The 13,748-nt window shown below is 44.3% G+C and overlaps 1 protein-coding gene across 1 annotated transcript in view; it reads right to left on the bottom strand.

Moving 5' to 3' along the window:
* MCF2L2 (MCF.2 cell line derived transforming sequence-like 2) overlaps positions 1 to 13,748 on the bottom strand; it is a 491,086-nt gene that overhangs the window by 65,266 nt on the left and 412,072 nt on the right. The window contains exon 26 of the mRNA XM_038758478.1: positions 2,539 to 2,648. Coding sequence (XP_038614406.1) covers positions 2,539 to 2,648 — 110 coding nt within the window. The remainder of the gene's footprint in view (positions 1 to 2,538; positions 2,649 to 13,748) is intronic.

Raw genomic sequence — 13,748 nt, 5'->3', positions numbered from 1 at the left:
TATTTAAATCTGGCAGTATCAGAGGCATTTATGACTTTTCAGGAAATTTGGGGAAGAACAGGGGAGAGTTTCTTCTTCTTGAACAGCAGCAGGCATCACCCATTGTATTATGTGCGACTAAGCTTTCATCAAGAAGTTTTCTGCCAAAATCTAGGATGTGTTTCTAGGGGATGGTTCAGAGGCCGCAGAGACGTTCAAACCACTGCCCCAAATTCCTCCCACACTTCAGGTCAGGCTTCTGGCCCAAGCGGTGCTTCATGTGGTGGCAAATGTGGCATGCTAGTCTTTTCAAATCCCAAACCCATGCCAAGATGGTTTATCGTCCATTCAATTTTTTTAAAAAAATTCAGTCATTGCCAGGAAAGGAGAAGGTATAAAAAGAAGGGAAGAATATCGGAGGGGATGGTAGAAGGGAAAGGGGAGAAGAAAAAGGAAAGAGGGGTGAGGAGGCATAAAAGGAGGAAAAAGTTGGGGAGGAAAAGGAGAAGACTGGGTTGAGAGTGAAAGAAAAGGGGGGAGGGAGAACAAATGGGCAAGAGGAGAGAAGAGAAGAAGGGAAAGGGAGGCCAGGTAATAATAATTAATAATAATAATTATGGTACTTATTAAGCACTTAGTATGTGCCAGGCACTGTACTAAGTGCTGGGATGGATATAAGCAAATCGGGTTGGACACAGTCCCCGTCCCACGATGGGCTCACAATCTCAATCCCCGCTTTAGTGATGAGGTAACTGAGGCACAGAGAAGTGAAGCGACTTGCCCAAGGCCATACAGCATACAAGTAGCAGAGCCGGGATTAGATCCCATGACCTTCTGGCTCCTAGACCTGTGCTCCATCGACTATGCCAGGCTGCTTCCCCTAAGCAGTAAAATGTGCCTGCGATGTTATATTGTCCTCTTCCCAAGTGCTCAGTATAGTGCTCAGCACACAGTAAGCACTCAATAAATAGGATTGACTGGCTCAAGAGGCTCCTGTCTTCCCCAGGCCTGGAGACCGCTGGGAACGAGCCACATGCCGGCTTCATCCCGGGCACGGCCAAGGCAGCGTTGGGGCATAGGTAGGTATTGGCAGTTGCTGTGGCAATTGGGTACCAACCAGGTCCAGCCAGTACAGCCAAACAGTTCCTCTTTCTGCCAACAGTGCTCCAGTGCTTAGAACAGTGCTTTGCACATAGTAAGCGCTTAATAAATGCCATTATTATTATTATCACCGCCCAAGCGGAAGCTGCAGTGACTCTCCCCCGCTTCAAAGCCTTATTGAAGGCACATCTCCTCCAAGAGGCCTTCCCTGACTAAACCCTCCTTTACTTATAATAATAATGATGGCATTTATTAAGCGCTTACTATGTGCAAAGCACCGTTCTAAGCGCTGGGGGGATACAAGGTGATCAGGTTGTCCACGTGGGGCTCACACTCTTCATCCCCATTTTACAGATGAGGTAACTGAGGCACAGAGAAGTTAAGTGACTTGCCCAAAGTCACACAGCTGACAAGTGGGGGAGCTAGGATTTGAACCCACGACCTTTGACTCCAAAGCCCGGGCTCTTGTCACTGAGCCACGCTGCTTCTACCTGCCGATGCTACCTCTTTTCCCACTCCCTTCTTTGTCATTCTGAGTTGCTCCCTTTATTCATCCTCCCTCCCAGCCCCACAGCACTTATGTACATATCTGTGTATATGTTGCCAACTTGTACTTCCCAAGCGCTTAGTACAGTGCTCTGCACACAGTAAGCGCTCAATAAATATGATTGAATGAATAAATCTGTACATTCATGTTGCCGACTTGTACTTCCCAAGTGCTTAGTACAGTGCTCTGCACACAGTAAGCGCTCAATAAATACGATAGAATATCTGTCATTTATTTATACTAATGTCTGTCTCCCCCCCTAGACTGTAAGCATGTTCAGGGCAGGGAATGTGTCTGTTTATTGTTATATCGTACTCTCCCAAGTGCTTAGTACAGTGCTCTACACACAGTAAATGCACAATAAACATTAGAGAAGCAGCGTGGCTCAGTGGAAAGAGCCCGGGCTTGGGAGTCCGAGGTCATGGGTTCGAATTCCGACTCTGCCACATGTCTGCTGTGTGACCTTGGGCAAGTCACTTAACTTCTCTGAGCCTCAGTTCCCTCATCTGTAAAATGGGGATTAAGACTGTGAGCCCCTAGTGGGACAACCTGATGACCTTGTATCCCCCCCAGCGCTTAGAACAGTGCTTTGCACATAGTAAGCGCTTAACAAATGCCATTATTACATGACTGACTGACTGACCCGGCTTGGCCGGCCTAGTGGTGGTTGGGGGGTGGTGGGTGGTGGAGGGAAGTTCCCCCCTTCCCTTAGCTCTCTGTCCTCCATCCCTTTCCCCCTCTTTCCTTTCTTTTCTCTTTTTCTTCCCCCGACCCTTATTCTCCTTTTTCCCTTTCTCCTTACCTCCCTCTTCTTACAACGCCCCGGCTCCAACCCGAGTTCACTCTCACACCCCAAAATGAAGAGGGGGCACCCCCTGCCCCCCGGCAGCCCTCTCCCTCAGGTTTCCTACCTCTTATTTGTCTCGTGCCGGGACTTGAATTTCTGTTCCGGTGAGTGGAGGTTTCCAGGCCTGAAGACTCGGTCTTGTTTTCGTGGCCACTTCCCGATCTCCTGCTGTGTCTTTAATGGGACAAAATAGATCAGGTATCGCTCGGCAGAATAATAATGGAACTTTTCCTCTCCTTCCCCGTCAATCATCCCTGGGGAGAATTTCCTCTCTGAATTTGTCTTGTGGGAGCTATGGAGTGCAGCTCTAGCCTTTCCCCTTTGCCTCAGAAGTTATGCAAGTATTACTAGGTATTGAGCACCTACTAAATTCAATGCGGGTAGGGACCGTCTCTTGTACTTCCCAAGCACTTAGTACAGTGCTCTGCACACAGTAAGTGCTCAGTAAATATGACTGAATGAATGAATGCACCATACTAAGCAGTTGGGAAGTACAACAGAAGCACAAAACACGTTTCCTGAGAACAGCGTGGCTCAATGGAAAGAGCCTGGGCTTGGGAGCCAGAGGTCATGGGTTCTAATCCCGACTCTGCCACTTGTCAGCTGTGTGACTATGGGCAAGTCACTTCACTTCTCTGGGCCTCAGTTCCCTCATCTGTAAAATGGGGATTAAAACTGTGAGCCCCACGTGGGACAACCTGATCACCTTGTATCTACTCCAGCGCTTAGAACAGTGCTTTGCACATAGTAAGCGCTTAACAAATGCCATCATCATCATCATCATCATCATTCCTGCCCTCAAGGTGATTATACTCTGCTGGGGGAAGTGAAAGTGGAAATATTCATAAACAGTGGGATCATATAAAATAAAAGGAAATGTTCAATTGAATATATATACATATATATGCATATATCTATATATTTATATAAATATACTTCTAGGTGCTGAGGATAGGCGAAAATGAATAAAAACGTTAGTGCCAGAGGCAGATTAAGGAGCCATGCCAATCCAGCATAAAAGGATTAGCAAAGGCTAAATGTCCTAAGAGTAAAGGGAGAGAGAATTTGGGAAGGAGTAAACCCCACCTAAGGCTATTCAACAGAGCATTGTGCAATCAATCAATTGATCAGTGGTATTTATTTATTTATTTATTAAGAGAAGCAGCGTGGCTCAATGGAAAGAGCCCGGGCTTTGGAGTCAGAGGTCATGGGTTCAAATCCCGGCTCCACCAATTGTCAGCTGTGTGACTTTGGGCAAGTCACTTAACTTCTCTGTGCCTCAGTTACCTCATCTGTAAAATGGGGATTAAAATTGTGAACCCCCATGGGACAACCTGACCACCTTGTAACCTCCCCAGTGCTTAGAACAGTGCTTTGCACATAGTAAGTGCTTAATAAATGCCATTATTATTATTATTATTTATTGAGCACTTACTGTGTGCAGAGCACTGTACTAGGCACTTTGAAGAGTACAACAGAGCCGGTAGACACTTTTCCCTGTCCTCAAGGAGCTTATATCTAGAGCAGAAACACCCCAACAAATAACCCTCATTCAGAGAACTCTGCTATTCCTCCAGAACTGGGAGCCCTATGGTTATAGTGCTTCCAGTCCAGTTACAGCCAGTACCACCAGTATAACAACTTTCTTACTGGTCTCCCACTATTTATTGAGCACTTTACAGAGACAGAGCCCTGAACTAAGACTATAATATAGTTACTGGCCATGGTTCCCTGCTCTCAAAGGCCTAGAACAGTTCTTGGCACATAGTAAGTGCTTAACAAATACCATCATTATTATAATCTGGTGGGGGAGATAGACACTAAAATGAATTATAGACAGGAGGAAGAAAGAAAGGGGGATCAGTACATGAATTAGTGCTTAAGTAAAAGGGTATATAAGATATTCATTCATTCAATCATATTTATTGAGCACTTACTGTGTGCAGAGCACTGTACTAAGCAGTTGGGAAGTACAAGTTGGCAACATATAGGGACGGTCCCTACCCAACAGTGGGCTCACAGTCTGGAAGGGGGAGACAGACAACAAGACATGTGGACAGGTGTCAAGTCATCAGAATAAATAGAAGTAAAGCTATGTACATGCTGTTATGGTGCTTCGGTTTGTGAAGCAGATGGTTATAGACTGTGAGCCCGTTGGGTAGGGACCGTCTCTATATGTTGCCAACTTGTACTTCCCAAGTGCTTAGCACAGTGCTCTGCACACAGTAAGTGCTCAATAAATACGATTGAATGAATGAATGAATCAAAAGTGATTATTTATTTATTTATTAAGCAATTTATTTATTTATATTAATGTCTATCTCCCCCTCCAGACTGCGAGCTCCTTGTGGGCAGGGAATGTGCCTGTTGTTGTACTATCCTCTCCCAAGCACTTAATACAGTGCTTTGCACACAGTAAGTGCTCAATAGATACGACTGAATGAATGAATAACTGGGTGTTTGAACTGCTTTGAGCTAATCATGCCCCAGACATTTAGAGCAATTATTTGGAAGTATTACAGGCAATAGATTAATTATGTCATTAATGTAGATTAACTATAGCAATTCCCTTTATTCCATTTTTTATGGTATTTTCATTCATTCATTCATTCAATTGTATTTATTGAGCGCTTACTGTGTGCAGAGCACTGTACTAACTGCTTGGGAAGTACAAGTTGGCAACATATAGAGACGGTCCCTACCCAACGGCGGGCTCACAGTCTAGAAGGGGGAGACAGAGAACACAACAAAACATGTTGACAAAATAAAATAAATAGAATATGCGCAAATAAGAGTAATAAATCCGTACAGACATATATACATATATACAGGTGCTGTGGGGAGGGGAAGGAGGTAAGGTGGGGGGGATGGGGAGGGGGAGGAGGACTATTTGTTAAATGCTTATGACGTGCCAGGCACTGTACTAAGCGCTGGGGTCGATACAAGTGAATTAGTTTGGACACAGTCCATGTCCCACAGAGGGCTCACAGTCTTAATTCCCATTTTACAGATGAGGGAACTGAGGCCCAGAGAAGTGAAGTGACTTGTCCAAGGTCACCCAGCAGACAAGTGGCAGAGCCGGGATAAGAACCCAGTTTCTTCTGATTCCCAGGCCTGTGCTCTAGCCACTAGACAACATTGCTTCTCATTTTTTTTTCCTCCCCCGATAGGTTCAGATGGTGACTCAGTGACTGGATAGGAGAAAAAATAAATTTGTGGAGAATGGGTAGGAAAAAAAAGAAAATGAAAATAATGAGCAAGTAAAATTCACCCCAGAAAATGCACACAATTCCTCAATGGGAATGGTTTAAAAGGTGGGATTCAAAGGAAGAGATAGAAGATTCTTCCAAAAGAAGACAGTAGAGAAAAAATATATCAAACCAACAGTAAGAGAGGGCTTTAAACAAGTTAGCATCACAAGATTTCAAATATGATCCCTCCATTTGGTTGATACAGTGCTCTGCACACAGTAAGTGCTCAATAAATGATTGAATGAATACTGCAATTAAGGGATAAAAACAAATATATATATATATATCTATCTGGTTATGGCATGGGAAGAGAAGTGATTCACAATTTATTTTTAATCATTAAAACACTTGTAGTAAGGTTAATATTGAATTCATCAAAATGAATTGAAGTAATCACATGGCATTACTAGTTTAAGAAACACCCGGGTGGAGAGACAAGATAAAATAAAATAACTCAGGGAAGCAATAACAATGAGTAAAGAGGAAGAAAAGAAAAAGTAATTGTAAAGTATAATGAATGGGATGCAAACCTAAATTAACCCCTGTTTCCCAGTCATGCTCCATATTATCTTTTGGTTCCCACAAAGCCATAAATCTGGTGCCAAATTATTGTTCAACTGTCATAGTATGCCGCCAAGTCAAATACGATAGCAGGCTATTTTTTAGAGGACTTTTTTTCAAGTCAAGACAATTTTCTGATTCCTAACACCCACTAAAGAAGTTTAAACAATGCCAAATTGGCCTTCTACTTGGAACACCAGGGGACTTTCTGGTAGACAAGGAATTTGCCCTCACATGTGAGACATCTGAGCATATTGCATCAGATGAGGGTGATCTTTCCTCAGAAGCTTAAGACAGACTTCCAGGAACAATTAACGGAACTTCTGTTCTGGGGAAGCACGAGTGTAGCTTGGGGCTAAAGGCCTCAAAAACAGAAGTTAAAAGTATCTGGGAGAGTGCTGGAAGGCGGAAAGAGGGAAAAGGGAAAGGTAATCTAAACTGCAACAGCTGAACAGTCTCCAAGGGGTACCAACTCAGGAAAAGAATGCCTCTCTTCAATTAATCAGTGGTATTTTTTGAGCACTTACTGTATGCAGAGCATTGTACTAGACACTTGGGAAAGTAAAAGACAATAATAATAATAACTGTGGTACTTAGGTGCTTTTTTTATGATGGCATTTATTAAGCACTTACTATGTGCAAAGCACTGTTCTAAGTGCTGGGGGGGGAATGCAAGGTGATCAGGTTGTCCCACGTGGGGCTCACAGTCGTCATCCCCATTTTACAGATGAGGTAACTGAGGCTCTGAGAAGTTAAGTGACTTGCCCAAGGTCACACAGCAGACATGTGGCGGAGCCAGGATTCAAACCCATGACCTCTGAGTCCAAAGCCCGGGCTCTTTCCACTGAGCCACGCTGCTTACTATGGGCCAGGCACTATGTGGACTGTGAGCCCACTGTTGGGTAGGGGCTGTCTCTATATGTTGCCAACTTGTACTTCCCAAGCGCTTAGTACAGTGCTCTGCACACAGTAAGCGCTCAATAAATACGATTGATTGATTGATTGATTAAGCGCCGGGGTAGATACAAGAACATCGGTTTGGACACCGTCCGTGTCCCACGTGGGATTCACAATCTTAATCCCCATTCTGCAGATGAGGTAACTGCAGCCCAGAGAAGTGAAGCGACTTGCCCCAGGTCACACAGCAGACAAATGGCAGAGCCGGGATTAGAACCAGGATCTTCTGACTCTCTGGCCTGTGCTCTAGCCACCGCGCCATGCTGCTTCTCAGATTTAAATATAACGGATTTAGCAGACACTATCCCTGCCCACAATGAGTTTACAGTCTATAGGTGAGTTTACAATCTACGGTGGGCCTGTGTACATGTCCTACTATCGCTGCGTCCTCCTCAATGATGCTTGTCCTCTAGACTGAAAGCTCTTTGTGGGCAGGGAACATGCCTACCAACTATATTGTACTGTACGCTCCCAAGTGCTTAGCACAGTGCTCTGCACACAATGAACACTCAGTAAATGGCTTTGATGATGAGGTGAGACCGGTGAGACCCTGTCATCTGAGCAGTGTGACTGAAAAGACTGATGCGTCGTCATCATCATCATCATCATCATAATAACAGCCTTCTAGACTGTGAGCCCATTGTTGGGAAGGGACCGTCTCTAGATGTTGCCAACTTGTACTTCCCAAGCGCTTAGTACAGTGCTCTGCACACAGTAAGTGCTCAATAAATACGATTGAATGAATGAACAGTGGGATTTAGGAGTTTGGTAATAGTGAGAAGCATCTCAGTCTAGTAGACAAGAACATGAGCTTGGGAGTTAGGGAACCTGGGGTTCTAAATCGGGCACCATCACTTGCCCGCTGTGTGGTCTTGGGCAAGTCACTTAACTGCTCGGTGCCTCAGTTTCTTCATCTGTTAAATGCGGACTAAATTTCTTATTTCCCTCCTCCTTAAAACTGTGAGCTTTAAGTGGGTCAGTATTGTGTCTGACCTGATTATCTCGAATCTACCTCAGTACTTAATACAAAGCAAGAACATAAATACTATTATCATTATTATTTTATTAATAATAATGGCAAGCATTTACTATGTGCCAAGCAATGTACTAAGTGCCGGGGAGGTACGATGTAATTAAATCAGATGTAATCTGTGTCCCTCATGAGGCTCACAATCTAAGCAGGAGGAAGAACAGGCATTAAATCCCCATTTTACAAATGAGAAAACAGACACAGAAAAGTTAAGTGACTTGCCCAAGGTCACACAGCAGGCAAAAGACAGAGCCAAAATTAGAACCCAGGTCCTCTGATTCCCAGGCCCATTTTAATAATAATAATGGCATTTGTTAAGCGCTTACTATGTGCAAAGCACTGTTCTAAGCACTGGGGAGGATACAAGGTGATTAAGTTGTCCCACGTGGGGCTCACAGTCAATCCCCATTTTACAGATGAGGTAACTGAGGCTCAGAGAAGTTAAGTGACTTGCCCAAAGTCACACAGCAGACAGTTGGCGGAGCTGGGATTCGAACCCGTGACCTCTGACTCCAAAGCCCGGGCTCTTTCCACTGAGCCACGCTGCTTCACATTTTCTTTCCACTAGATCCCACTGATCCTTTTGCAATTGACAATCCATTCCAAACTGTGTACCAAAGTAGCCTATTATCTCTGTTTTCAAATCTAGGTCTTGAGATCACAATCTTCCTGAATAATCTGTTTTTGAAAAATTATCCTCTCCCCTCCCCACCCCCAAGTATTGTTGGTTTCTCTCCTCAAAACTGACAAACAATTCCTTGCCCCTAGATTCAAAGCCTTACTGAAGGAATATCTCTTCCAAGAGGTTTTCCCTGACAAAACCCCCCTTCCCCCTTCTCCCACTCCCTTCTGTGTCACCCTGACTTGCTCCCCTTATTCATCCCCTCTCTCAAGCCCACATCACTTATGAACATATCTGTAATTTATTTATTTATATCAATGCCTGTCTCCCCCTCTAAACTGTAAGCTTGTTGTGGGAAGGGAATGTGTCTGTATATTGTTATAATGTACTCTCCCAAGCTCTTAGTACAGTGCTCTGCACACAGTAAACGCTCAATAAATATGATTGAATGAATGAAAGCTGTTGTCTTCCAGCAGTTCATTCATTCATTCAATCATATTTATTGAGCGCTTACTGTGTCCCGCCTTCGACCCCCGGCTCACGTCCTCCCCCGGGCCTGGAATGCCCTCCCTCCGCACATTCGCCAAACTAGCTCTCTTCCTCCCATCAAAGCCCTACTGAGAGCTTACCTCCTCCAGGAAGCCTTCCCAGACTGAGCCCCCTTTTTCCTCTCCCCCCCATCCCCTTGCCCTACCTCCTTCCCCTCCCCACAGCACCTGTATACATGTTTGTACAGAGTTTTTTACTCTATTTATTCTATTTGTACATATTTACTATTCTATTTATTTTGTCAATGATGTGCATCTAGCTTTACTTCTATTTATTCTGATGACTTGACACCTGTCCACATGTTTTGTTTGGTTGTCTGTCTCCCCCTTCTAGCCTGTCAGCCCGTTGTTGGGTGGGGACTGTCTCTATATGTTGCCAACTTGTACTTCCCAAGCGCTTAGTACAGTGCTCTGCACACAGTAAGTGCTCAATAAATACGATTGAATGAATGCAGAGCACTGTACTAAGCGCTTGGGAGAGTATCCTAAACAGACACATTCCCTGCCCATAACAAGCTTACAGTTCACAGCTATTAAATAATTAGAAACTATATTTGACTATGTCTCTGAAGTGATTGGTCTGTCCTCTCTCCTTGCTTATTCTGCATTTCAATCAATTCATCAGTGGCATTTAAAAAGCCTCCTGTAATGCTTACAATCACTATAAAGCACTCAATCACCTCACCCCCTCTCCTACCTCACCTCATTACATTCCAACTACAACCCTGAACACTTCACTCCTCTAATATCAACCTACTCACTGCACCTCACCGTAGAGAAGCAGCGTGGCTCAGTGGAAAATAGCCCGGGCTTTGGAGTCAGAGGTCATGGGTTCAAATCCCGGCTCTGCCAATTGTCAGCTGTGTGACTTTGGGCAAGTCACTTCAATTACCTGGGCCTCAGTTCCCTCATCTGTAAAATGGGGATGAAGACTGTGAGCCCACCATTGGACAACCTGATCACCTTGTAACATCCCCAGCGCTTAGAACAGTGCTTTGCACATAGTAAGCGCTTAATAAATGCTATTATTATTATTACCTCCATTTTGTCTATCTTACCTCTTGCCCTCCTTCTGCCACTGGCCTGGAACGCCCTCAAATTTCATAGTCCAGGGACAATGACTTTCCCCACCTTCAAAGCCTTATTGAAGGCACATCTCCTCCAAGAGGTTTTCCCCGACTGAGCCTTCATTTACTTTTTTCCCCCACTCCTTTCTGGGCACCCTGACTTGCTCCCTTTATTCACCGCCCCCCAGCCTCACAGCACTTATGTATATCTCTGTCATTTCTTTCTTTACATTAATGTCTGTCTCCCCTCTAGACTGTAAGCTTGTTTGGGCAGGAAATGTGCCTGTTACATAGTTGTGTGGTACTCTTGCAAGCACTTAGTACAGTGCTCTGCACAGAGTAAGCACTCAATAAATATGATCGATTGACTGGTTGATTGATACTGCATCCCGACTGAAAATTGGGAGTCAGTTGCTGCAGACAGACATGAATGGCATACTAATATCAAGAAAGAAGTGACTCTCTTTGAATTAAAAATTCACAGAAAGAAAAGCAAGGAAGCCAAAGGGAAGACAGTAACATGTAGTGCAAATATTGAACACAAAAACACAACCTGAGCAATCTTTCTGTATGCTTAGTGTGACCAGGGCTGGGGAGCACAAAAACACAACCTGAGCAATCTTTTTGTATGCTTAGTGTGACCAGGGCTGGGGATTCCACATTTTAGCTTCACACACACCCTCTCACATAGCTAGAGCACAGGCCTGGGAATCAGAAGGACCTGGATTCTAATTCTGGCTCTGCCACTTGTCTGCTGAGTGACTTCGGGCAAGTCACTGAACTTCTCTGTGCCTCAGTTACCTCATCTGTAAAATGGGGATTAAGACAGTGAAATCCATGTGCGACAGGGACTGTGACCAATCTGATTTGTTTGTATCCGCTCAGTGCTTAGCATAGTGCCTGGCATATAGTGAGTGCTGAACAAATGCTCAGTTATTATTATCATGAGATCAGTGATAACTTCTTCAAATCCCAAGAATAACTATACATGTATTGAGTACTGACTGTGTGCAGAACACTGTTCTAAGTGTTTGGGTGGGAAGGTGACTGTTTATTGTGGTATTGTACTCTCCCAAGCACTTAGTACAGTGCTCTGCACACAGTAAGTGCTCAATAATAAGACTGAATGAATGGGAGAGTATAATAGGGTGGATAGACATGACTCCTGTTCTCAAGGATTTAACAGTCTAATGAGGGAGACAGACATTAAATTATAGATAGAGGAAGCAAAAACGTATAGGGAAACATACAAAAGTGCTGAGGCAGAGGGATGGGGGTTTGGGATGAGTAACAGAGAATTTAGGCGTGGAGATTTAGGTGCATAGGTGACGCAGAGGGGAGGAAGAATAGGTTGGGGAGACGAAAGGTTCATTAGGCAAGTCTTCCTGGAGGAGATGCAAATTTAGTAGGGCTTTGAAGATGGGGAGAGTGGTGGTGGTCTGTCAGATATGAAAGAGGAGGGAGTTCCAGGGAGGGTGGAGGGCATGAGCCAGAGGTCAATGGTGAGAGGGATTTTGTTAATGATATGCTTTTAGCTTTAATTCTATTTGTTCTGATGACTTTGACACCTGTCTACATGTTTTGTTTTGTAGTCTGTCTCCCCCTTTTACACTGTGAGCCCACTGTTGGTTAGGGACTGTCTCTATATGTTGCCAATTTGTACTTCCCAAGCGCTTAGTACAGTGCTCTGCACATAGTAAGCGCTCAATAAATATGATTGATGATGATGTTGATGATGATGGAGACACAGTCGGTGGGTTGGGGCTAGAGGTCCCAACCAAGAGCAGATCGGAGTACTGGAGCCGACTGGACAGAAGAAGCTCTACCACGTGTCTGCTGTGTGACTTTAGACAAGTCACTTCACTTCTCTATGCCTCAGTTACCTCATCTGTAAAATGGGGATTAAGACTGTGAGCCCCATGGGGGACAGAGATTGTGTTCAACCTGATTACCACAGTGCTTACAACAGTGCTTGGCACATAATAAGTGTTTAACAAATACCATCATCATTACTCTCGGCTTCAAGGCTCTCCATCACCTTGCTCCCTCCTACCTCACCTCCCTTCTCTCCTTCTACAGCTTAGCTTGCACCCTCCGCTCCTCTACTGTTAACCTCTTCACTGTGCCTTGTTCTTGCCTGTCCTGCCATCGACCCCTGGCCCACGTCCTTCCCCTGGCCTGGAATGCCCTCCCTCCGCACATCCACCAAACTAGCTTTCTTCCTCCCTCAAAGCCCTACTGAAAGCTCACCTCCTCCAGGAGGCCTTCCCAGACTCAGCCCCTTTTCCTCTCCTTCTCCCCATCCCCCCCGCCCTACCTCCTTCCCCTCCCCACAGCACTTGTATATATATTTGTACAGAATTATTACTCTATTTTACTTGTACATATTTACTCTTCTATTTATTTTGTTAATGATATGCTTTTAGCTTTAATTCTATTTGTTCTGATGACTTTGACACCTGTCTATATGTTTTGTTGTGTTGTCTGTTTCCCCCTTCTAGACTGTGAGCCCGTTGTTGGGTAGGGACCGTCTCTATATGTTGCCGACTTGTACTTCCCAAGTGCTTAGTACAGGGCTCTGCACACAGTAAGCGCTCAATAAATACAATTGAATGAATACATATTATTATTTTGATTATTTCCTGCAACATATCCTTGCTCTTCCTTCTGCCATCATTTGTAAATCATTTTTACTTGCCTCTCCCATTGATAAAAATAACAATAATTATGGTATTTGTTAAGTGCTTACTATGTGCCAAGCACTGTTCAGGAGCTGGGGTAGATATAAGGTAATCAGGTTGTTCCGCATGGGGCTCACTGACTTAATCCCCATTTTACAGGTGAGGTAACTGAGGCAAAGAGAAGTGAAGTGACTTGCCCAAAGTCACACAGCTGACAAGTGGCAGAGCCAGGATTAGAACCCACAACCTCTGACTCCCACGCCAGTGCTCTTTCCACTGAGCCACACTACTTCTCATTAAGGAGCAAGCTCCTTGAAGACAGGGAATACATATCTTCCTTCTGTAGCACTCTTTCCCCAGGTACATCGCTTTGACTCAGAGAGCTTTCAATAAATGCCATTGATTGACATTGGTTACCAAGTCCTTAATTATTATTACTTTAATAACAATTTGCTTGGAAGTTATCAGCGTCCAGGACTGCTGATAGTATCAAGGTTTTAAAAAGTCACACTATATAGAGATTTTGTTTTGCTCTCTGCGTGTGGCGAAGAGCATAA

The sequence above is a fragment of the Tachyglossus aculeatus genome, chromosome 1, assembly GCF_015852505.1.
Source record: "Tachyglossus aculeatus isolate mTacAcu1 chromosome 1, mTacAcu1.pri, whole genome shotgun sequence".
NCBI lineage: Eukaryota > Metazoa > Chordata > Mammalia > Monotremata > Tachyglossidae > Tachyglossus > Tachyglossus aculeatus.
This window is presented reverse-complemented; position numbering and strand designations above follow the sequence as displayed.